General features: G+C 45.8%; 1 protein-coding gene across 2 annotated transcripts in view; it reads left to right on the top strand.

The window, feature by feature from the left end:
• The first annotated feature begins 830 nt into the window (after positions 1 to 830).
• Positions 831 to 25,960, top strand: part of LOC147612475 (uncharacterized) — a 49,099-nt gene continuing 23,969 nt past the window's right edge. Inside the window, exons 1-5 of one of the 2 annotated variants that reach the window (XM_086783095.1) lie at positions 853 to 1,080; positions 2,043 to 2,156; positions 4,078 to 4,189; positions 4,329 to 4,390; positions 22,818 to 22,922. In XM_086783095.1, coding sequence (XP_086639221.1) covers positions 1,066 to 1,080; positions 2,043 to 2,156; positions 4,078 to 4,189; positions 4,329 to 4,390; positions 22,818 to 22,922 — 408 coding nt within the window. In that variant the 5' untranslated portion in view covers positions 853 to 1,065. Of the gene's footprint in view, positions 1,081 to 2,042; positions 2,157 to 4,077; positions 4,190 to 4,328; positions 4,391 to 22,817; positions 22,923 to 25,960 lie in introns of both variants that reach the window. The other variant, XM_086783096.1, reaches the window with a different exon arrangement.

The following is a 25,960-nucleotide window of genomic DNA, read 5'->3' as shown; positions in this document are numbered from 1 at the left end:
CATATTCCAATTTTCACTAGTTCAAATTTTTGGCTTGTCTTCAAGTTTAAGGCTAGGATGTTTTAGCTAGGTAAGAAAACTAGTTGGGCAGTAGATTTTGGAAGCAAAGCTCAAGACGTTTTCTTGTTTTAATTGGTTGGGAAACACACACATGCACACTCACACACACATTACACACTCACACATATACACAGATACATGCATGCATTCACGGGTGCATGTGCACCCACTCCCTCCCCAAAACCTCGTGGGGATAAAGCCCACTTCCGGTGGGGATAAAGCCTACTTTTGTTCGAGACCATGACCCATCTCACACCGAATTAAATTGTGGTTCTTTTATATATGGTCGACATTTTGATTCACATGGGTCTAGTTTGCAAATTATTTTCAAAGAAAGGAGACCCACATTCATACAAAACATCATTTTACATGTGGCTGTCAAACTACAGGGCATGGCAGCCGGTAGTAAAGCGACACGTGGTTGACAGTCAACCACGACAATGGATAGCGCGGCCACATGCTGAGGTGGCCAAAAAGCAAAAAGTGCAAAGAAACCCTTGGCATCGCATGCCACGTTGTAGATCGGACGGCAGAGGAGTCCTGAAAGCTTACTGGGCTAGAAAGCGCGCTTAGATATTTAGAATAAAATGTTTAGCTGGAAACCGGGAAACACCGGTGTCGTTAAGTTGCGCGCGGGTTACTGGCGGTCAATTCTCTTTTGAAGTGGGGGGCTGGGAAACAGGCGGCTTACTAACACGCCACGCAAGCGGTTCGTCGCAGCCACAAGCTTTAGGGGAAGTGCTAAATAAGCGGGCTGGGCAGTTCTTTTTGCCTTTTCTCCCTCTCATCATCACCATCATCGTGATCATCTAGTTTTGCTATTTCATCGCCATAGCCAGAGTGTTGCGTTTCTTTCACACAGGCATTGGCTCGCCGGAAGCTTTTATTTTCCCGCTCGATCGCCACTGACCATTGGAGCTAACCCTCAATGGATTTGCAGAAGCTCCATCGCCATAGCAGATAATCTTTCTTCTTCTTCTTTTTGAGATCAAGACATCGCATTTGATGACTCAAAAGAAGGTACACTTTCAGATCCATTCGCATTTGCAATGTTACCTTCCAATGCAGAAAGTCTTCTAAGTATGCTATTCTAGTTATGTAGTGTTTCTCGGTTAAATATGCCACTAATCAACTTTGATTTTCTAATTTCTCGTGATTAGGGTTTTTGGCTTGTTAAAATTCCGAGGTTTACAGCATTGCATGGAGTCTGGCATAAAGTTAATGTAGTTGTATGCTGTATATATGATGATTGCAATGCTTTCTATTGCAGATGGGGGTCCATACAAGGGATTGAGCACATAGAGCTCCTCAGCTGTAGTTTCGTGTGGGTAGAAGCTGACTCTTGAAGGTCAAAGTGAAAGCCATGGGGGCAAGTCATCACGGAGATCAGTGGCTCTATGAAGCCATGGGGGCAAGATGTTGCTTTGCTGAGATATCTGACAGTCTGTGGGGATGCCTACCTCTGTCTTCCAAGCTAGGTAAAGGGTGGGTGCCTTCTAGGAAAGGTCAAGCTACTCTGCCATATGCTCTCCAAATTCAAGAGAAGCACAAGAAGCTCTTGAGCCTTGACCAGTGGCCATGGAAAACACCACCAAAAAGCGATGTCGTCCAGGATGCTCCATTTTGGTGAATGGCTACTTATGGGCTGTAAATTAGGTTAAAGATAAAAGGCAGAAGACTTTGTAAGCAGTGCCTCGAGTGTGATTTTGGGATGTTCTAACAATCGTCCTTTTCCTTTGGGATAGCTGAAAAAACCTCTCAGGGAGATTCCTTAGCATCAGGTTTAGCAGACTATCAAAGGAGCAGTCAACCCTACCCCTACCCCTTCCCTTCCCTTCCCTTCTCCCTTTTTTCGAGATTTATTGTAACTCGATAGAGTGATTTATTGGTTTTAATCATATTTAACCTTTTCTAGTAATGAAAGGATTTAAAAAGAAAAGACAATCCCATCAAAGCTTACCAAGCAGCTTATTGTTTATCAGGATGGAGAGAGGCAGATTGCCTTTTGGCATGGATATTCTGAAGTCAGTGAAAACCCCTCTACAACCACCTTGGATAGAGAGGCTTCAAGGTTGGGCGATGAGATTACAACAAAGGTAATGATGCGGAAATCTTGTAAGTCAGTCTCTCTCTCTCGTAAATGTTTCTTTTTTCATGTCTCTGACATCTAGTTATTCATGGATCATATGTACTCATTCTTAGTCTCGTAGACCCTTTGGGTCTTTTGTAGACGTTTAATACACACTCTCTCTCTCTCTCGACCTTCAAATGCTGATGGCATTGGATGATGACAGTCCGAATACGTCAGGTGATCCAAAGGTTAAATAGAATAGACCACCCTCTATGCAGCACCACACCCAAACACACTTCTCCTTGGGGATAGAGGACCATTTTTGATCTTATGCCGTCTATGATCTTGGATGTCCCTCATGTCCATCACCACACAAGGTCTTGAGATGGCTCTGTAGCCTTATAAAGCTTTGATTTCATTATCCATCATTGTCTTCTTGGCACCCTTGCAATTTCCACCCATTTTTAATTTATATTAAGCTTTGTGTAGGTTATAAGGGACACTCGGCATCTCCCACTACAATACTCGCACATAATGTATAATCATCGGGCCTCATGAGCTGTTTTGTCCCCTTTGAAGATGTAAATAAACATGTTCAAGTCAACAGCTCATCTTAGTCTTTTCCGAATCATGTGTCGTTGGGTCTTGCCTTCAAGCCGCAATGCAACTCCCCGACGTGGGTATGCTAGCTCGCCTTTGTTATCACACCGGAATGATCCTTGTAAGGGGCGAAGAAAGAGCTCTCTTTGCCTAGATGGAGGCAAATAGAGATCGGCCTTTGCATGGTGGTTCTCTCTCACAAAAGGCGGGGGAAGAAGAAGGTAATGCAAGAGGGAAATCTACAAACAAACCTATCTAGGATACATCCATCTAGCAAGAAAAATTCAATAGCATAGATGCAAGCAAGAATATAGTAGAGAAGAGCTCACAAATATTCTATTGCAAGGGAATGATAGTGTCAAAAATGACTTGTATACAAGTGACTTGCTAGGCCGACCAGACTTAAAAATGGTCTGACTAGTCTTAAGAAAGTATGTACACGAAGTCTTTTCCTATTTGACATTAAGCTCAAGGTAAGGTTGCTTTATATGTTCTGGCATCGTCTTACAAAAGATAAGTGCCCATTTAAGCGATGGCAAAGTTATGGTAGGTCGGGCGGGTGAAACCATGTTAAACTACAAAGTGGTTAACAAACATTTACCCCTCTCTCTCTCTCTCTCTCTCATTATGCTTTGTTTAGATTATAGGACACATTCTATGCATCTCCCACTAGAGTGCTCGTACATTGTATGATGATTGGTCTCATGGGCCATTTCATCTCCATAAAGACGTTCATAAACTTCTCTCTCTCTGTCCTCCTCATTGGTCAGCTCGGAGTTTCATCACACCACCTATGGAAAGAGGCTACCAGGGTAGAGGGCATTCTGTGAGAGGCATGGACCTGCAGGATTGGCATGACTAGAGAGGTGGAGACACATGTTTCGATGCCTATCCTACTGTGGGATCCAGGGGATATTTCATTGCCCATTCTGAGATGGTTTTGGGCCTCTCTCTTCAATCATGTAGTGCAAGGATCAGAGATGTTTGGGCATGTATTTACTAGCTCCCCGAGTACTGAGGTCAGGAGATTCTAGAGGAGGATGGTAGCACCGTGTGACCACACGTTGCCATCATGTAGCACATGGCTATCCTAGGTTATGTAGAAATTTTTTTGCACAGTTTTTCTCTTCCATGGTTCATTATTCATCATGCATAACCGTCTTTTGTAGATGTTAATATAATTTTTTTTTCTTTATTTCTTTCTTTCTCTTAACACTTCGACCCATCATGTGTGTGCATGCATGCCATCTCTTCTTTCAATTTATGCTGACTGCCTTTCATATTCAGATCTTGCTTTTATTTTTGTTTAACACTGGTATTTGGGCTGAGTCAGCTGCATTTAACAGGTCAGAAAACCCTACACGATAACAAAACAACGTGAGCGATGGACAGAAGAAGAACACCAAAAGTTTTTGGAGGCTTTGAAACTCTATGGTAGAGCATGGCGTCAAATTGAAGGTTACACCATAAGCCTAGAAGTTTACATTTTGGTTGAGGTTACCATCGCCTTGCTGGAGTATGCCTGCATCTATGTGATATCCTGTTTTAAGACTATCCACATGTTTTTAAGCACAATAATCTTTGGTGTTTTATGTAGAACACGTTGGGACCAAGACTGCTGTCCAAATCCGCAGCCATGCACAGAAATTCTTTTCAAAGGTTCAGATCTACTTCCCTAAATTTCTTGTAGATAATAGGAAAATACGGCTTGTTGAAATTGTTTACTGCTGATTATGGGTATAGCTCAAGGCAAACAAACATATTAGCATGGCAAGTAGCATGATTCTGCAAGAAGGCTTCCCCTCGGTTCTGGTTAAAGGACACACTCTTACCCCTGATCAGAAGGTAGTCACCTTGGATCCACTTCCAACCTCACGGAATAGTTTGATTTAGATTAATTCATCTTGTGCTCACTGCCAATGAACCCAAAGCTGCTCCCACAGCCTTCGCTCTGTGAGGATAGGAGCTTTAAAAGTTTCTGTAGAAGGATAGGCCTCAAAGTGTGTTGAGGTCACTATATGTGCCAGATTAGTCCCCTCTGCAAGCTCACGCCTGGCAAGTCCTCCTGAGACGTATTCTGTATTCATCTTGCAAGAGGGCTGCTAAGCTGGTTTCCATCAGCCACGCAATGGATCTCCAAGCTATGAAGTTGGCATAACTGCAATAAGTTGAGCCATAAACCGGCTAGGTTGTTGGAACATCTCACAAGTGACAAATGAGGGAGGCGCTGCCCCCTTCCCCCATGTTTACTTCTTCAAATGCCTTGGTCTTGCTTCAGCAGAGAAAAACGCTCTTAGACAAAGTGATGTCTTAACCACCTTGGTCTTGCTTCAGCAGATGACTGATCCGATATCTCGGAAATAAATTTCTTGCCGCTCCCAAGGGCAACATTCTTGCTGTGCCTCGTCAGCACCACAACCTGCAAAGGAACTTCCTTCTCCCCTAAACTTGCAGAGAATCTCTTGATCACGCACCGCCTAAACCATTACCTCTTGACAAAGTGCAGACTCTTGAAGAACATCCTCCTGGACAGCTCTGGCAAAACTGCATGATTGACTCCATTCCAACATTCAAAGAAACTCCACCCACTAATGCATCAGCTCAAATAAATCACTAAACCCTCTCATACCAAATAATTCATCAGCTCAAATAAATCACGCTCATACCAAATCCAATGCTTTTCTATGGATGACAAAATCCCATACTTGTACAACATTTGTGCCTATATGCTAGGGTTTTCAGAGATAGAAAAGATTGCGGCGGAATCACACATACAACACACACACAAGCATCATAAACTACTGAAGAAGTGTTACAATTGTACTTCATGTACAAAAGATATGGCTGAGTGAAAATGTCAACTACAGTTGTGCGACCTACTGTGTACTCCTCGCTAGCACCTCACCTAAAGAGAAACGCTCTATGAATTCCAACGTTGAGAAAAGCAGACGAGTTTGACAAATATGCTAGGCACGTATATATATGCACATGTGGTGATGGTCGGCCTGTTAAAACAATTGTTGGCATGTTCACAACTTTCCACGTCAACATGCCATTTCATCACCTGCCATGTGGCATTTGTGTGTGTCTATGATGTGCCCAGTGGTTGTGCCTACATCTGTTGTTGTTGCCCCCGCTTCTACATGCTAGCCACGTGTACCTACAGGTGAGGTGTCCTCCCAAGGTGAAGACAAATCGGGTGACATGTCCATGTCCTCTTTTGACGCCTCCATGACACCAAATATTGAAGAAACTCTACCCAATGCAAACGGCAGGTGAGAAGAGTCCTTTTGTACTAGCCCCGAAAGTGAATCAACTACCACTGAGACGAAAGATTCTCCTCCGAGTTTAGATGGCAAGTGTGAAGCTCAGAGACCTACTTAGAAACTTGCTCTATTTGCATGATGCAATGAAGCACCCTAGGTGTGCTCGACCTGAGAAATGAAAAAAGCTGATATAGGCACACGTGCATCTCCTTCACAATCATCTTCCAATTCTGAAGAAGCCTCCTTCTTGGAGTGCTCCTCCAACTGTAGAATATCCTCCTGTCCAAGATCTAGTAAAACCTCCTTTTGTAGAGAACACTCCTGATTGAAACTCTAGCCACCTATGAAACTCCGCATATGGACCACCATCCTTGGCTTCCAAAAGCCCCACATATGCCCTATTGAGGAATGAATCGAAGGGAAACCCACGGCTCCCCAGAATTTTTGTGTCAACACTGTAAGCACCAATACCTCTAGGCACTAGTATGCTCAGATTTCCCTGCCTGTTGGGCACCGATGCTGGGTCCTCCCTATGGACACCTCCACGTGGAACATACTCCAGCTAATACACCCTCTGATACAACGAAGAAAACACTCCGTTCTCTAAAGTTGTCTCCGATGAAACCTCATCTTTTGGCATGAAACTAGTGGTGAAGATACATCGAGTGACATATCCTCGTGTGGTGATGTCTTTGTAGAAATCACCTCTATTACTCTGGCCAACTCTTCCGATGGCTGCGAAGAATCCTCTTGAGAGTCTGCATCTTAGTCTCCAATGCGTCACAAAAATCTTGCAATAGAGCCTTCAACTCATAGAATTCCTCAGCAAAAATGAAAAGGTCAACGTTACTCCCCCTACTAGATGGGATCTTACCTATAGAGTGTGACTATCCATGCTACCTTTGTATTGCTGATGATGACTATCTCGAGAGCTTCGATGTCTGCTCTCGTGATGCTCTTCCATCATAGCCAATATTGAGAACAATCCTCACGATGATGGGCATGGCAATATTACATCCCTCATGTTGACTGTTGTGGCGTTAGTGGTGTTGACTTTTTGTATCCATGGGAACTACTGGTAACCAGTGATGATGATCACAGAGATGGCGAGGGTTGCAACTCTTTGCATTGAGGAAGGGTGGGTGGACAAGCATGAAGCCTTGCACTAAAAATACCACAAAGAATGCAAAGAGTGACTTTTCCCAAACCCGGATTTGTGCACTCTTGGAACCTAGGAGATCTACCCTCTCCAAGCAGTATGGTGCTAGAAAAGAAAAAAAATTGCAAGTTCACTAGACTTTGATACCAACTATAGAACACTTGTGCCTATGTGATAGTATTTTCATAAGAAAAGAGTGTGGCAGAATCACATGTAAAACACACACAAGAGTTCTAAACTATTGATTTGTATTATGTACAAGAAAGAAGTGTTCCAACTGTACTTCAAGTACAAAAGATATGGCTGAGTGAAAACGTCAACTGCAGCCCTGTGACCTAACTGTATACTCTTGGCTAGCACTTCGCCTACAGAGGAAGGCTCTATGAAGTTCAACATTGAGAAAAGCAGATGAGTTTGATGGATATGCTACACACGAATAGCCATGCAGCTTCGTGGGTACCTCAATCTTGGAATTTCGTATAGAACTGACGTATCCGTCGACCGGAACCATGCTTGCAACGATGAAGAAGGATCTGCCCGGGCTCAATAACTTCTGCTTCGTCTACCACGTCTGGCTGCTGTTCATCTGAAACATCAAACACTTCTGGACCAACATATGGTTTTAGCCAAGAAACATGGAAAACATCATGCATTGTCCAACTGGTAGGCAACTTTAACTTCATGGAGACATCACTTAACTTCTTAACTATTGGAAAAGGGCCAAAACTATGGAATGAAAGCTTGGGACAAAGTTTGCCCACTTGTTTCAATCTTTGTTTCATGATGCACTGATAGACCCAATCCCCTTCCTTGAAGTGGATATCTCGTCTGAACTTACCTGCCTGTTTGTGAACTGAATAATGGCCAGGCTCAAAATTGAGGGCCAAACTGGGTTGAGTACCAAACTCTGCGGAATCGACATACTGATCTTCTAAGTCTTTTCCAGAGATGTTGAGAATGGTAGACTCCTGATTGGTCTGGATGCTGGTCTTTCTACTAAGAACATCTGCTACTGGGTTATGTTGACCAGGGATGTACTTAATCATTCCTCCAACCTGTTGGAAGAGCTGACCTTGTCTAGTGTGCTAAGCACTCCACTGGGCACTTGGCATCGTCGGCAGCCACTTAAGTGCTTGGTGGTCTGTGATGACTGTGAAAATGCGTCCATAAGGAACATGTTTCAAATGTTTGCGAACTGACTGCTGTTCTAACTTGCTAGGAGGTTCTGCTAACTGTGGGATACTGGGTAGGAGATTATCCTTAAAAATGTCTGAATGAGAAAGGAGATCTGCCATTTGAGGGACTAAAGATGATGAGACAGCGGTTATTGATGAGATAGAAGCCGTCTGAGCATAAATCAATGCTCCTTGCACATAGCTCGTCGGGCCTGGAGATGAGAAATCATAGGAACGCCAAGAATGCTCCTATCTCTCCCAATCATGACAGGCTCAGGAAAACCTTTAGAGATAATAAAGGTGTCCTGCCCCCAATTGGGAATAGGTTCATACTGACGAAACCACTGGATTCCTAAGATCATGTCACATCCCAAAAGAGGAGAGACAATGAAATCTCGCTGGAATGAGGCCTTTTGAACTTGAAAAGAAAACTGCTGTGCTTGTTGAGATATGTGGGTGCGGAGACCAGGTGTAAACCCGTCTACCTCCAAATGATAGGGCACTAAGGTACAGCTCATGTTGGTAGCCAACTGGGGAGAGATGGCGTCCTTAGAACTGCCCATGTCAAAAAGGATTATGAATTGTCGGCCCTTGGCAGAGCCATAAGCTCGGATCAGGCTTTTCTGTGTGGTTGTTGCCTCACCCTCCTGCTTAGCATCAAGTACCACGGATGGCATGGGATGCATAGAAGGTAAGATTTGAACTGCATTGGTGGTAGCAGGCGGGTCTAGAGGAGCGGGGGATACTGTGGCAGCTGTGGCAGAAGGCTCTTTGGAGGCTTGCTCCACTTGTCTTTTTGGACAATCCTTCTTACCATGCCCAATGGTATGACAAAAAAAACATCGGTTTTCTAACTGATACTCTCTTTGCTCCTCTGGAGGAAGATAACCTCCAGTAATGCCTGCTTCAGCCTTTTCCTCAGGGATTTTCTTAGGCTTGGATTCCTTACCCTTTGAACTAGAGCTAGGACTGGTGTCTATCTTAGTGTCTTTAGAAGACGAATTACCCTTCCCCTGTTGGGGTTTGGTATTGGACTGTGATGACTGCATGGGCTTGCCTCCGTTCATCTTCATTTCTTCATTCTGAGCGAGAGTGAGAGCCCGGTCATATGTACTTGGTTCAAAGTTACGAACTGTGAACCGAATGTTAGAGTCCAATCCACGAATGAATTGCTCCATCTTGGCCTGTGCAGATAGCCCTTAACTGCTGTGCTAAAGTAATAACCTTTCCGGAAAACTGAAGCACTGGGGATCCATTCTGTCTGAGTCCATAGAACTCATCTTTCAGACCAGTCATGTACTGGGGCAGGAGAAATCTGGTCTTCAGGTCATGGACAAAGATGTCCCAGTCAAAGGCTGTGACACCTGTGGCCTGGTTTGTATGAATACTAGACCAATGCTGCCACCAAGTGACTGCCTCACCAGTGAGATGGGGAGCAAGTGGACTTTATCTTGTGGATCTGTGATCCTAGCTAATGGAAACTGAGCATTAAACTGATGAATAAATTGATTAATTGATGAATGATCACACTTACCATCATACTTACTGAAGTTTGGTTGACTGCGAATGACGGTGGTTGATGCTGCTGCGGACTGCGGACTGGTGACACCTATGATTGGGGAGATTGAGGAGAGCTGCTGATACCTCAAGTGTATGGCCTCCTTTTCCCGTTGGTGCTCGAGTAACATACGTTCTCGATCAAGCTCACGTTGGTGTTCCCTAGCGGCGAGTTCAGCCTGACGTCGGTCTTCGTCGATCCTGCGTTGGGCTTGCTCATAGTTCCGTCTTTTTGCTTTTTCTTCTTTCCTTCGGGCCTCATGCTCTCTCCTTTGTTGTTCCATCTGAAAGAAGAGGGAGATGTAGTCGGGTGCTGTTGGAAGCGGAGGAGGACGTGCTGCTGCTGCCTCCAAGTGTTTTGGGGGAGACGTCTTCCGGCTGATGAGTACTCTCTTCTGTAGACATGATGTTGAAGTCGGTGGTCGTGCCGGAACGCAATCTAACCATCCAAGGATGCCTCCACGCTAAGATACAGTGTGTGTGGACAATCTGAATCTGATACCAATGTAATATGCAGCAGAAGTCTTTGTATTGGAAGATCCTGTCACACAAATGCTCACACCGTCTTCTGTATCCTGAGTTTCGTGAGTTTAGCAATCCACTTTAATACTTCAAACTTTAAAGAGATGAGAGAGAGATATATGAGAACTGTACACCAGATTGGGTCCCGAATTACCCAATGAAGGGCCCCCTATCCCGTTAACGAGATAGTATTTGATTTATTACTTTAGAGAGAATGACTGAGGACTGTAGATAAGCCAAACGCAAGATCTTGGAGGATTGGAAGCTTGGCTGAACTGTACACGGCTGTAGAAACACCTCAATGAAGAACTGATCTCGAGCCTATGCACTCTTCCCAAGGGCATGACGAAGGGTTGCACACCTGAGGCTAAGAAAGGACTACGGTGGACTGTTCTAAGCTATGTAACTATGCTGTTTATGAATGATATGTTACCTTCACCAGATGACTGTTGCATGTATGGATGATGCACAGAAGGCAGAATACTGTTGTAGAACTGATGCTGGACTGAAACGCAGAGTGTAGGGCTGAAACGCACTGCTGTACGGCTGTAGATCTGCAAACGCAGGCCTGGAGGGGACTGAATGGCTGGTGGTGGTGTTATGTGCTCAAACGCAGACTGTAATCTGCTGTCCTGGGGCCTGGCAGAAGGCTGTAATGCAGGCGCCTAAGAGCTGAGCAGATGGCTGGACCTGAATTGCTGCATTTTGGCAAAGATGGCTGCGTTAAGGTACAATAGCTGCGCCTGCTGACTGTGGGGCTACTGTATGCCGAATAGACTACAAGAAGGGGCTGCGTTAACCTGCAAGGAAGGCTGAAAGCACAAACACAAGCTCCAAAGGCAGGGACCAGTCTAGGCTGAAGGCGGGGAATGCTCTTAGTGTTGAGGAGGAAGGCGCCTAGCTTAGTGAAGACTGAATGGGAGAACTAAGCCCTATGCAAGCCTCTTTATACTAACTAGGGGCTGGTCAAGTTGGTTGGTCATTTATTTAATAAAGTTTTTGTTTATAAATGACATTAAATGCTAAATAAATACCATAAAATATGGAAAAAATACCAGATAAATCCTAGTAAATTCCCTAAGACTTCTGGGATGTTCTAAATGATGCACAGGCATATGAATGCATATTATGTAGGATGTAGAGTGCTTTCTGATGCAAACCCTAAGGCTTCTACTGACTCTACATGCATGAATGATTCTCTCCAAGTGGGTTAAGGGACTTGACGAATGACTGACTGACCCGCTAAGGCTGAGGAATGACCTACGTAGCTCGTGCCTGACTTATCCTGGACTGAGGATGTACAATGGGGTCACAGCGTACGACAAATATCATCCTACTGGGTTTTAATAATGTACAAATGTTGCACTGCTGATGATGAGCCAGTTTGTCACCATGCACTGAGTGCAGAGTGCATGTGACAGATGATGTCTCCAAGATGGAAACGGCTAGCAAACGGCATGTTTCAACATTATATAGTAGATGTAAATAGAAATGATAAAAAAAGTTGAGAGAAATAGAGGAAAAACTTGGGATATTTCATAATCTAGTAAAGATAACAAGGAAAATTGAGGAAAATCAAAACTTACCACGGGAAAATCGTGGGAAAATTCTATGAAGACATACCAATTGGTACATCCTCCTATGATGAAGACATCCATTGACATGTCCTCATGCAGTGCAACAATGACATCAAATATTGAAGTCGCTTCCTCGTACACTGGCACATAAATTGAAGCTCTTGGTTGACGTCAACCTCTGGATCCAATACTCTCCTTGGTGTGTTTCTGGTATCCCTTTGTCCTTGGTCTTCAACTGTGGCACTCTTATCAACTTTAACTACCACCATTGCTTCCTTGATTGTACTTGACCTCATAAAAGTCGCCATCAAATCTCCTACAAGCATCTGCCTTGGTTCTCCAACACGTTCAAGCATAAAGCTTGATATTCTTTATCTCAATGGTACTACACCTCCCTTTCTTGGGCTTCACTTTATGCTCATTTCTCTTCTTGCTGAGCGTACCACTGCTAAATAGATTATGTTTTGGAATCCATGTCTACCATGAAGAGAAATGCACCTTTGATGGGTTGCCCACCAATGCAACATGCTAACTATGCGGAAGCGTGAATAATCATGTTTAACAATAAGCTACAATGAGACACTAATCACATGCACAATGATGACACAGAAAAGTAGAGAGAAGGAGAAGAGAGACTCTTTACCTAACCTACTTCTACCGTATATACCTCTATAACATGAATGCTATTTACAATAGTAAATCAGATCCGACTCTTGCATGGTGCGCAAATCTTGCTATGCATGACCTAAACTGATGCACTTCCTGAAAACGCTGATGTAAGATGGGTATAGTTTGCTGATCCAGATGTCATGGCCGCATGCTAAGATGTCGTAGCTGCAAGCTATTGGTCTTGGCTCTCTTGCTCTTGGCTCTGCAACCTCTATCTTTGAATGCGCATGAATGACCCTTGACCTGCCTTTATATAGGAATCTGATGGCAAGTCGGATATTCAGGTCAGCCAACCCTTTTCAGGTTCTAACAAAGTCATCAAAACATGTAAATTACGACTCCCAACCATTGGTGCATGTCCTGGGCACTTCTGGGCATCTATCGGCTTGCCAAATATGCTCCAATCTGCCCATATACGGCCTCTAACTTTGCCTAAAAGACAGTTGCACGGAATATGCATGTCTATGTGGCATCGGACTAAGGTGTGCATGTGATAGATGAGTAGAAGTACACCGCCCCACTCACCCACATAGTAGAGAAGCCCATCCTGATCATAGACTATAGTATCTTGATGATGTAATATGCGGAAGCTTCGGAGAAGGATCGGTACTTCAAAACTCAGAAATCAGCACTCTTTTCACGACGGAAATTAACGCACAAACTGAAAGGAGATGTGCAGAAAATAGAGAGAGAAGGGGGAGATGGAGAGGACACAGTATTGGGTCCCAATTACTCTCTGTAGGGCCCCCACCATGGATGGTGTATTTGCTTTATTAGAATGATGTAAATCTGAAAACAACTAAAGACAACTTGACCTTTCTTGGCTGGGAAATCCGTGCCCTTGACCTTCAGAAGTCCACCCCTTTGCTTAGCAATCTCCTTGGCTTGTCTGGCCCTTGATTGGCTGGAGCTCTTGGTGAATACTAAGATGAATGATGGGATTGTGGACCTCTCCTATTTATACTACCCTTCAGGGGCAGTCGGCCAGTATAAGAGCAGGCGGCCAGCATCATATTCCCACGACTGACCAAAATCAGCATTAAATGCTCAAATAAAACCCAATAAATGTTGCGTTTTTCCCCTAGCAAGCTGGGGAGGCAGGCGCTTGCTTCTAGAAGGCTGGGCATAGCCTTTGCCCACAATCCATGGGCTGGGCAGCCTGTATGGGCTGCCCCATACTTGCCCTACAGCCCTATGAAGGCTGTAACCTCCTGAAAATAGCCTTATTCTTGCCTGAGGACTGGTCCTACAGCCCTTTCATGGCTGGTGGGTCCAGCCTGGGCCTTCCTGGCCCTCATGGGGGTGGTTCTACACCATTCCCATGTCCACACTCAACTCCGGGGTAGCCCTATGGCTGGCCCCTTGTCCTAACCATTATCTACTCAGTGATTTGGCATCCGGTACCATACCTGATACACAGAACCACTGACATCATTCTAGAGGGAGACTCACAGCACGGACTGGCACTGTTTCATGTGTAGGACAGTGCACATCTGACCTTGGACTCATGTGCAGGACAATGCACACCTGACCTCGGACGACTGAGATGGATCCCTGGCTGACTCGTCCCGGACTGGGCTCACATGGGACCAGTTCACCATCCCAGGTCCTGCACCTTCTGTATAGAAATGTCTATGTGGCATCCAAGTGCGGGATGCACGTGACATCCCCTTCTGCTTAACTTGACGGAAGCTGCATAGCCTCCAAATAATCCATCAATAATGCTGGATAGTCTTCGAAGAACTCTTTGTCGAGCCATACCGCTTCATGGGTTCCTCGGTCCTGAAACTTTGTGAGGAACTGTCGTAGTCTTCGGCCTGAGCCATGCTTGAAACGGTGCAGAAGGATCTATTCTGGAACCATTACTTCTGCTTCATCAACAATGTCTGGTTCCGCTTCGTCTTTGACCTCTGAAGGGGGTGGACCTGCATATGGCTTTAACCAACTGACATGAAATACATCGTGCATAGTCCAACTCGGAGATAGCTTTAACTGCATAGACACCTCATTAATCTTTCTTCGTATGGGGAAAGGTCCGAAGCTCCTGAAAGACAACTTTGGACATCGCTTGCCCACCTGTTTCAATCTTTGCTTCATAATCCGAAGATAAACCCAATCTCCTTCCGAAAACTTCATATCTCTTCGGTCTTTATTAGCCTGTCGAGTGTAGGCCCCTTGCACTTTAGCCAATCTGTCCTTTACTGACTCTAAAATCTCCTGGTAAGACTCCGTCACTCTGTTCGCCTCCGGTACTGAAGACGAAGTCCTGGTTAACAACGCCTGGAAAGGTCTTTCAAACGCTGCCTCATATGGAGTCTTGCCAATAACTGACGAAAAAGAATCATTCAAAACAGCTTGAACTAAAGGCAAAAACGATTCCCACTTGTGGGTGGAATGCACTGGAAAAATTCAACTTAGGAACAAAATTATCAAACAATGCCCTCCAAAAATGACTGGTAAACTTGGCATCTCGGTCTGACACTATGGTTCTAGGAATCCCGCCAATCAGGTACCAATGCCGAATGAATAATTGGGCAACATCCTCGGCGGTCACATTGGCCCTGCACGGAATAAGCATAACAAATTTGCTAAACCTATCAACAATAGTTAAGCACTGCGTATTACGCTTACTCGGACTGGGAGGCAGATTTGTGGCAAAGTCCATCGAAATGTCTTGGAAAGGACCCTCAAGAATTGGCAAGGGCTGTAACAACCCTACCTTCTTTCCACGAGGAGCTTTCACCTTTTGACAAATGTGTACATATGTAAACACATCACGCCTCATCTTTGGCCAATAGTATTGCCGTTCTAATTTCTACAGAGTCGAATTCATGCCCTTGTGACCACCTGTAATGGTGTCATGGGCATCATGGAGAAGAGTTGCCCGGAATGACTTCATGACACATAGTTGGCCTTTGTAGAAAAGCCAACCATCGCGTATCAGAAAATGGCATGGTCTTGTGGCATCCAATGCCTATTCCCACTGAGTACCGAATTCCTCGGAATCCGCGTACGTGTGCTTCATGTCCTCTAGTCCTGTACCAACAAGGTCAAGTCTAGTGGTTTGAATCGTAGATACTTGTCCCTTCCTGCTTAAAGCATCGGCCACTGGATTGGCCTCTCTTGGAAGGTACTCAATCATACCATCGAACTGCTGGAATATCTGACTCCAGCGCTGTTGTCGATCACTCCACTGTGCACTTGGCATCGTCTGAATCCAGCGCAATGCCTGATGGTTAGTGCGAACCTCGAAGTCACGGCCATACAGGAAATGTTTCCAATGTTTCAAGGCCTGTATAACTGCTAGGAGTTCACGATCATAGACTGAGTAGTTCTTTTCGGCGGGCAGTAACTTACGAGACATGTAAGCTACTGGATGACCATTCTGTTGCAATACACCTCCAATTGCGATGTTACTCGCATCGGTGATCACTTGAAATGGTTCGTCCCACGAGGCAAGGGCTAAACAAGGCGCTTCTGATAAAGCCACCTTGAGGTTCTGGAATGCCTCCAACGCTCGTGGAGTCATTTGAATCTTTTGCCTTCTTGTTTTCACTCCCTTTAGCAGATCGGTGAGATCTGCCAAGAGATCAGAAAACTTGTCTATGTGGGTGGAATATGCCTGGCATATACCCACAAATGATCTAATGTCATAAGCTGTCTGAGGTACTTCCCAGTTAACAATCTCGGCCACTTTAGCCGGATCAAGTTGAATGCCTTCAGCACTAATTATATATCCCAAGTAATGTACCTGGAACAGATAAAATTCGGACTTCTTTTCATTGACATAGAGCTCGTTGTTTTCCAGCAACCTAAGGACTTTCTCCACATCAATGTCATGCTGCTCAACTGTAGCTGAAAATATGAGTATGTCGTCGAGAAATATGAACACACACTCTCCAATCAACTCCCGGAAAATACGCATCATCATGCGGTTAAATGTAGCTAGGGCGTTCGTCAAACCAAATGGCATGATCACAAATTCATAGTGGGCCCGTTCTGTACGGAAGGCTGTCTTGGGGATGTCCCCCTCTACAATCCGTACCTGGTGGTACCCACTCTTTGAATCTAGTTTGGAGAACACCTTTGCTCCATTCAGCCTCTCGAGAATATAGTCAATTCGAGGCATCGGGAATCTGCTCTTGATAGTCAGCTTGTTGAGTGCACGATAATCGACACACAACCGGGAAGACCCATCTTTCTTCTTGACAAACAAGATCGGTGCTGCAAATGGCGACACGCTGGGGCGAATGAAGCCAGCTTGCAACAATTCTTGGAGTTGGCGGTCCAACTCCGATTCCATTGCCTTAGAAAGGCGATACGGAAACTTGCTTGGGGGTTCCGAGCCTGGGAGAAGGTCAATCCTGTGATCCTCCGGTCCGGACGGGGGGAGCTGGGGAGGGAGACTCTCCCGAAGAAAAATCTTCTGGAACTTTTCATGGAGAACCGAGTACTTCTCGGAAGCACTAGCCATCGTCTGGGCTGTTTGGATGTAAATCATCGCACACTGTGCACCTTTCTTGACTGCTCGCTTAGCCTGCAAGTGGCTTATGAGCGGAAAGTTTGGAATACCTGGCTCACACTTAATGGTTACCGGGGTGTTTGACACATTCCGATTTATCTGGAACGTGTGCTTGTCCCACTTGACATCAGGAAGAAACTTGTGAAACCACTGGATACCCAAAATTATGTCTGCTCCTACAAGAGGAGCAACCATAAAGTCACGCACAAACTCTATGCCCTAAATCACTAACTTAGCACCTAGAGCTTCAGACTTGACGCTCGTTGTCATACCTGTGCTAAAACCCTCAACCTGTTTGTCCATCGGAGTCAGCTCGAAACGGGCACGCCTAGCGGCCTGTTCCGTGACCACATCCTCCGTGCTGCCGCTGTCAAACAAGTCAACGACTCTCTGGCCATCTATGTAGCCAAAGGACTTGAGCAATCCGTTGCGCTCATACTCCTCATCATGGGCACCCTTCTGCTTATCTTCGAGCTCCCGGCTAATAATTGCTCCAACTGAAGCACCGGGGTTTGAAGAACTAGGGTTAGCCACTGGGGTCTGTGTGGGAGCTGAGCTCACCACGGAAGCTGTGGAGGCGGCGGCGGCCTTTGGAGGCTTCTTCAGACAATCCCGAGAAGTATGTCCTTTTGTATGACAAAAGAAACATCTACCCTCATTCTTGTAATGAGAAAGCTCCTCAGCACTCAACTTGCCACCTGTCTTGCTTGCCTCGGCTTTCTGGTCTGGAGTAAGCTTTGACGCATTGTTCGAGTTCTTGGAGCCAGAGGCTCCCGGGCTCTGTCCTGGGGAAGACCTCGTCTGGTTCAGGCTTTTGCCCCCCGAGGTGTTAGCCCTGGGAGAAGCCGGCTGGGAAGTCTTGGGCTTGCCACCATTGTGTTTCATTTCTGCACTCTGCGCAAGTGAGAGTGCGTCCTCAAAGGTGGCTGGCCTAAACATACGCACCTCCCATTGGATTTGCGTGTCCAGGCCATACAAAAACTGCCCTTTCTTGTCCGTATCAGATAAGCCTAATTGCAGACACAAGGTCAAAATTTTATTGGCAAACTGGAGGACTGGTTGTGCGTTCTGATGCGCTCCCCTGAACTCGTCTCTTTAGTCGCTCAAGGTAGTGGACGGTAGAAACCGTTGCTTAAGGTCGCGGACGAACTCGTCCCACACATAAGCTGCCATACCTGCTCTGGTGTGGGCATGAGCCCACTGAGTCCACCAAGGAATGACCTCACCTTCCAAGTACCAACCGGCTAAGATCACTCTGTCAGTATCTGTTTTCCTCACTGCGGCAAAGTAAGCTTCAAATTGATGTAACCATGAATAAAGAGTTGTGGGATCGAGTTTACCATTATACTTACTGAAATTTATTTTCTCGGGAAAATGGTTCGAGGGCGCCGCCGGTGTCAATCTGGCGTCCAAAGCTCTAAGGTAACGCTCGTGTTCCACGCGTCACATGGCGTCGTCTTCTCGTTGTCGGATCTCCAATGCACGCATCTGCAACTCAAGCAAGGAGCTTGGCTGCGGCTGTGTCCCCGCGAGAGGGTCCCTGTGACGAGGATCTGGTATCTGGGATACGGAAGGAGAGGGAGGAGGAGATGGAAAACGCGACGCTGGAGGGCGGGTACGCTCCTCCAGAGCCAAGATCCGCGTCTTCTGCTCATCCAACTCAGAGTGCTCGCATCATCTGCTGGAACATGTCTGTGACACTCAAGCCCGGTGCCCTAGCTGGGCTGCCTGGTGCACTCTAGTCCCATGGTTCTGGTTCTCTCTCGTCGCCGAAGCCCGCCATAGCAAGAAAATGCAATTCCTTTCCGGAACGCAATCTGACCATCCACTATCTGTGTCGGAGACTTCCGGAGGCTAAAAACCAACCGTTCTTCGAGGGACAGGAGTCACTCCGAAAGGGGTAGTCCGCCGGCGTCTAAAAACCAACCACACAAGCGAGAAAAAATTCTGGTTTTCTTTGCTGAATCTTTGTCTTTGAAGTAAGCTCTGATACCACTGTAATACGCAGAAGCTTCGGAGAAGGATCGGTACTTCAAAACTCAGAAATCAGCACTCTTTTCCTGACGGAAATTAACGCACAAACTGAAAGGAGATGTGCAGAAAATAGAGAGAGAAGGGGGAGATGGAGAGGACACAGTATTGGGTCCCAATTACCCTCTGTAGGGCCCCCACCACGGATGGTGTATTTGCTTTATTAGAATGATGTAAATCTGAAAACAAATACAGAAAACTTGACCTTTCTTGGCTGGGAAATCCGTGCCCTTGACCTTCAGAAGTCCACCCCTTTGCTTAGCAATCTCCTTGGCTTGTCTGGCCCTTGATTGGCTGGAGCTCTTGGTGAATACTAAGATGAATGATGGGATTGTGGACCTCTCCTATTTATACTACCCTTCAGGGGCAGTTGGCCAGTATAAGAGCAGGCGGCCAGCATCATATTCCCACGACTGACCAAAATCAGCATTAAATGCTCAAATAAATCCCAATAAATGCTGCATTTTTCCCCTAGCAAGCTAGGGAGGCAGGCGCTTGCTTCTAGAAGGCTGGGCATAGCCTTTGCCCACAATCCATGGGCTAGGCAGCCTGTATGGGCTGCCCCATACTTGCCCTACAGCCCTATGAAGGCTGTAACCTCCTGAAAATAGCCTTATTCTTGCCTGAGGACTGTCCTACAGCCCTTCCATGGCTGGTGGGTCCAGCCTGGGCCTTCCTGGCCCTCATGGGGGTGGTTCTACACCATTCCCATGCCCACACTCAGCCCCGGGGTAGCCCTATGGGCTGGCCCCTTGTCCTAACCAATACTACTCAGTGATCTGGCATCCGGTACCATACCAGATACACAGAACCACTGACATCATTCTAGAGGGAGACTCAGCGCGGATTGGCACTGTTTCATGTGCAGGACAGTGCACATCTGACCTTGGACTCATGTGCAGGACAATGCACACCTGACCTCAGACGACTGAGATGGATCCCTGGCTGACTCGTCCCGAACTGGGCTCACATGGGACCAGTTCACCATCCCAGGTCCTGCACCTTTTGTATAGAAATGTCTACGTGGCATCCAAGTGCGGGATGCTCGTGACAGATGAAGGCCTAGTCAATGTGGTCATACTTCTCAAAGTCCAATAGGAGGACCTCCAGGTTATCTTGGAGAGTTTGATCTGCTCATGTTGCCTTTCAGAAGGTGTAGATATTATCTAGGATGCTCCTCTCCTAGACGAAACATGTCTGGGTATGCACTATGTATCAAGTTGGGGAGGAAGGGCTAGAGGTATCGGCTGATGGTTTTGGTGAGGATTTTGTGTAGGGTGCTAAATAGGATGACAGATCGCTTATGCCTAATCTCAAGGCACTTGCCTCCAACCATGAAATTAAAAGAGCTATCCAAAGAACAAGGCATACCTTTCAATTGACACCAAATAGACCCAAAACGAGTCTTGGAATTCAAGATCAACTCGTCCTCATCTTGCTCTAGTAATGATGGCTGTGGGATTGTTTGGATAGTGTTTAGATGTGGTTAGATTAATGCTAATCACGACTCAACCAAGTTCCACTAGATGCCCAAGGGCCCACAAGGCCAAGACCCTAGGATGAGTGCCTAATTCAAAATTCTCTCACATCCTTTTCGGTCTGGCAGGACACAAGGGCCGTCATCCCCCTAGTTTTGAGCTCTTTGAATATCTTTGGAGTGTGACTTGCTATCCGATATATCAGGTGATATTGCGTAAACTTGAAATGGATGGAAATTGAAGCTAAGCCCTAGGCTAGTACCTAGGGGTAGAGCCAACTATGTTCAAGACAAGAGCTTACCTTACCTTTGCCGAAACATGTGTTGTTGGGTACTTTGCCATCATAGAGCCGTGCAAGAAGCAGCTTTCCGTTTGGGTTTTCTAGCCTGGCTTTTGCATCCTTTCCCCGTTGTCACCGGAGAGCTTTGGAGAGCTTCCATGGCTATGGGAGTGAAGGTAGAGATTCAATCTCCTTGATGGAGGTGAGGAGAAGGTTGTCGACACTATGGATCAATCCTACAAGAGAAGGGAGGGGAGGGGAAGATTATGCAAGAGAGATCCTATAATATCAAACCCATAGTTTTCACGGTACGAAAATACGATTCCGTACGATATGATACCGCACGGGGATTTTTGGTACGATATGAAATTTTCGGATACCGTACGATAAAATACGTTTTTTTTCAAAACACTTACAAACTATGGAGCTTCAAGCTTGAATGTGAGGAAGGTTGGGGGGGGGAGGAGTCTACAGTTCTTGATGAACCAGAACATGGAGATGTCTCGAGGTGTGTCTCTCCCAGTTGGATCTCCCAATTGTCTCCAAAAAAGAACTTGCATGGGTAATGCAATACCAAAGGTCTCCCAGTGTAGCGTTTATGACTAAGGGACCGTCCTTGCACAAATATGAGCAGTGCATCTAGGGTGATAGGTTTAGGGACTCCTCTCTAGATCAAAATGGCCATGTCCAAATATTCTCCCTCGTACATAACTTGAGGATCTGACTACCTAGCCTACCTATACCAGGGATCTCCAAGTGATGTAGCAAGATTCTCTCATCCTACCCATCAAGTGTACACTACCAGTCTACCTTGCCAGATTTTTTAGGTCTCTCAGCAACCCCATATGGAATATTGAGTGGACACGAAAGTTGCGAAGTATTGTGGGCATTTGGGATCTTTGTTAAGCAGGATTTCTTTTTTTTTTTTTAGCATTTGGATTTATTTTCTCAAGGTGGGTGGGTGTTGGGGGGGGGGGGGGTTCTTGTACCGTACGAAACCGTACAGTACTGTATGGTACGAATGGGTTCGTACCGGTACGAGAAACAACTATGATCAAACCTATCTAAGCATGCATCCATCAAGCTTCCATCAAGCTATGCAAAGATTCAATAGAACTCATGCAAGAAGAGAGTAAGGAGAAGAAGTAAGAGAGCTTACAAGAATTCTATTGCAAGGCAATGAATGTCAAAATCAACTTATATACAAACGACTAGGGCTCACACTTGGCTAGACAAAACATAAAAAAGGTCTCTGGCCACTATTTCTAGCCTTAAGGGCAAAGCTCAAAGGAGAGCTTAATCTCCTTGCCTTTGCCACATAGCACCTCCCATGTGATCTTATCAGCTTATTCCTCAAGAATTTGCAAAAATCTGAGGCTAGGGCACGGTGAACTCTCTTGAAGTCATCAAATTGAATTCATTTCGAGGTGAACAGCTTGTGCATCACTGATCGGGTTGTAAAGGTCAAAAACCCAATAGCTACCTTAATAGTGACATAGCTCTGCATGTAGGGGAACAATAAAATTCAACTCAAAATGCAAGCTGCAAATAAAATATTTACTTATAGAAATAGCATAAAAGGTGGAGTGTGTTGTACACTTTCTCTTTAATGTAACCAAAGACCCCATTTAGGTTAGCTCCAAGTTTAAAGGTTTTTCTATAACAAGTTGCAGAATAATGAAGTTATATAACTTTTTTAGTCTTGTTTTTCATCTTGTTTTGGTTCAGTAATATCCAAGTGTTTTAGCTAGTTGTTTCCTTGTACAATATTATTTTAATCTTCTCTTAAGGACCTTCATATCATTCAAATTTAACTAAAGAGCTTTCATGTGGCCTCTAAAATGTTACAGTTGGAGAGAGAAGGGTCTTCAGGAGTCTCAAAGGGGCCAGTTACAGAGATTAACATTCCACCACCAAGGCCAAAACGCAAGCCCACCCATCCTTATCCACGGAAGGCAAGTGCCAGATTTTCATGTCTCATTTGTAAAATATAAATATGATCGACTTGTAAAAACACTTCTTTAGCTTTAGTGTTTTACAACTTTTGCCTTTGAGTTGACATCCCCCTCTATACTTTCTTCGATAGCTTTTACTTAAAATATGCCTTTTCCCCACATCTTATAAGTGTACCTCTCCCCCTTTCTACTCTCCTTTGTTCCCACATACTCTGGGCCATGTAGTGAGTAGTCTATTTAGAGTTGCTTTCTTTGTCTTTCTCTCTTTTCTTTTCCACCCCAAGAAAGAGATCTTTCTATTAGTAGAAAAATATGTACATTTGCATAAAGCAGATAACAACCTTCTATAGGGGAGAGTGCATGAAAAAATGGAGATGCTGCCGGTAGAGGTGTTTGTCTAGGACCAGGAGGTCCTAGGTGTTAGAAGTCATTTCCTGTCTTACCAAACACTAGGGCCTTTGTTGTGGGTGTGCCCGCCCTTTGTAGGTGTTTTCTCATTTTTTCTCACTCCCCGTATTTTTTCCCCATTTTTCCCTATTTTCTTGGCTTGGGTGGTTGCCCTGTGTTGGTAGGAGGGCCCATGAGTTGACCAACTGATCCTTCAGGTCCACGACCTCTCACAGTTGCTGGCCGAGTTGATACAGCTGGCCCACTGGTGCACTTTGCTAGTCGTGGAGAATTCAGTCCTTGTCGGTTGCCTTTCTACAGGCCGACTGCTTGTTTGGGGCCATATAAAATGGCCCCATAGCCCCTTGCCATTGTATCTTGTATCACTTTTGGGATCTTGTGTATATAGAGCAGAGTTACACGCATATCTCTCTCCTTCTCTTGTGCTGTCTATTTTCTGCAATCTACTTGCTCTTGTGGTCTCAGATTTGGTTATCATCTCCGCTGCGTATTTTGACATGGTATCAGAGCCCTAGGCTCTTGATAGATCTTGGGAGTTTTCTGAGCAAGAGGGGGACTATTGCGTTGCTGATTGGTGGATTGTTCGGGACTGTTCGGGAAGAGAAGAAGCAAGAGGACGACGGGTTGAGTTGCTGGACAGCCACTTGTAGGTGTAAGTTTTTTTTCCCACCCACCCACCCTTTTCAGTTACATCCCCGCGATGGCAGATTTGTTAGTGATGGCTGAGAAGCATGTGAAGATCCCAACACTCCCCACATTCCCAGTGGACCGTCAGTTGGACAGGAACAATTACGGCATATGGAAGGTTATGATGGAGTCTGTGCTGGAGTCATATGACCTTGCTGATTTCATCGTTGTCGGGGTTTCACGGCCAGAAGCAGAGGAAGGGGAGTTACAGTCAACCAGAAAGGACCGTGAGGCACATGCGGTTACGTAAGGCCTTGTATGATCTTAAACAGGCTCCCAGGGCTTGGAATCAGAAGATTGATTCCTTCTTTGTTCGGACTGGTTTTCAGAGATCAGTTTGCAGATCCCAACCTATACCTCTTTCGGGAACGCGGCATGGTTACGATTATCATCCTTTATGTGGATGATCTCATTCTCACCGGCGGTCATGTGGAGCACATTGGCGTGACGAAGGCTGCCTTGTCAAAGGAGTTTGAGATGACCGACCTAGGCTTACTCCACTTCTTTTTGGGATTGGAGATCTGGCAGACCCAGAGGGGGTTTTTTGTCTCTCAGCAGCGGTATGTTCATGAGTTGCTTGAGGCCTTTGGGATGGAGAACTGCAAGCCTATTACTTTGTGGATGATCTCATTCTCACCGGCGGTCATGTGGAGCACATTGGCGTGACGAAGGCTGCCTTGTCAAAGGAGTTTGAGATGACCGACCTAGGCTTACTCCACTTCTTTTTGGGATTGGAGATCTGGCAGACCCAGAGGGGGTTTTTTGTCTCTCAGCAGCGGTATGTTCATGAGTTGCTTGAGGCCTTTGGGATGGAGAACTGCAAGCCTATTACTTTGCCGATGGACCCAAATACAAAGTTAATTGTTTATGATCCTTGTGAGCCAGTTGATACCTCGCAGTATCAGAAGTTGGTTGGTTCATTGATCTGGCTGCTGACCACCAGATTAGACTTGAGCTTCTCCGTGGGACTGTTGAGCTCTTTTATGCAGACACCATTGAAGTCTCATTGGGACGCAGGATTGTGGATCTTGAGGTATCTGCATAGTACGAAGGATCTAGGACTCTTCTACACAGGAGGGGATGGACTCCAAGGTTGGAGTGACTCAGATTGGGGAGGAGATCCAGACACGAGGAGATCTATTTCAGGTTACAGTTTTACCCTCGCTCAGGGGCAATTTCTTGGAGAAGTAAGAGGCAGCCAACTATTGCCCTATCTTCAATAGAGGCAGAGTACCGGGCTGCTTGTGGTGCTGCTTGCAAGGTTGTGTGGCTGCGGAGGTTGCTAGGCGAGATTGGGTTTCCACAGAAGGAGCCCACAGTCATCCAGTGTGATAACCAGAGTTGTATAGCTATTGCTCGGAACCCGGTCTTCCATGCCCAGACCCAAGCACATAGAGATACAGTATCACTTTTTACGTGAGAAGATCTTGGCTGGTGACATCTTGCTACTTTATTGTTCAACGGAGGACAATGCGGCGGACCTCTTCACGAAGTCTCTACCTCAGGCTACGCTCAGGCGGGGCACTTCAGCTCCCTAGGGTTGGTTTCACAGCCAGGAGCTGAGAGGGGGTGTTAGAAGTCATCTCCTGTCTTTACTAGACACCAGGGCCTCTGTTGTGGGTGTGCCTGCCCTTTGTAGGTGTTTTCTCATTTTTCCTCACTCCCCGTATTTTTTCCCCATTTTTCCCTATTTTCTTGGCTTGGGTGGTTGCCCTGTGTTGGCAGGAGGGCCCATGAGCTGGCCGACTGATCCTTCAGGTCCACGACCTCTCACAGTTGCTGGCTGACTTGATACAGCTGGCCGACTGGTGCACTTTGCTGGTCGTGGAGAATTCAGTCCCTGTCGGCTGCCTTTCTTTAGGCCGACTGCTTGTTTGGGGCCATATAAAATGGCCCCATAGCCCCTTTGCCATTGTATCTTGTATCACTTCGGGATCTTGTGT

This window comes from Cibotium barometz, chromosome 45 (assembly GCF_041138505.1).
Source record: "Cibotium barometz isolate CiBa-2024 chromosome 45, ASM4113850v1, whole genome shotgun sequence".
In the NCBI taxonomy this organism is placed as follows: domain Eukaryota; kingdom Viridiplantae; phylum Streptophyta; class Polypodiopsida; order Cyatheales; family Cibotiaceae; genus Cibotium; species Cibotium barometz.
The sequence above is the reverse complement of the archived record's forward strand: the minus strand, read 5'-3'. Positions and strand labels throughout refer to the sequence as shown.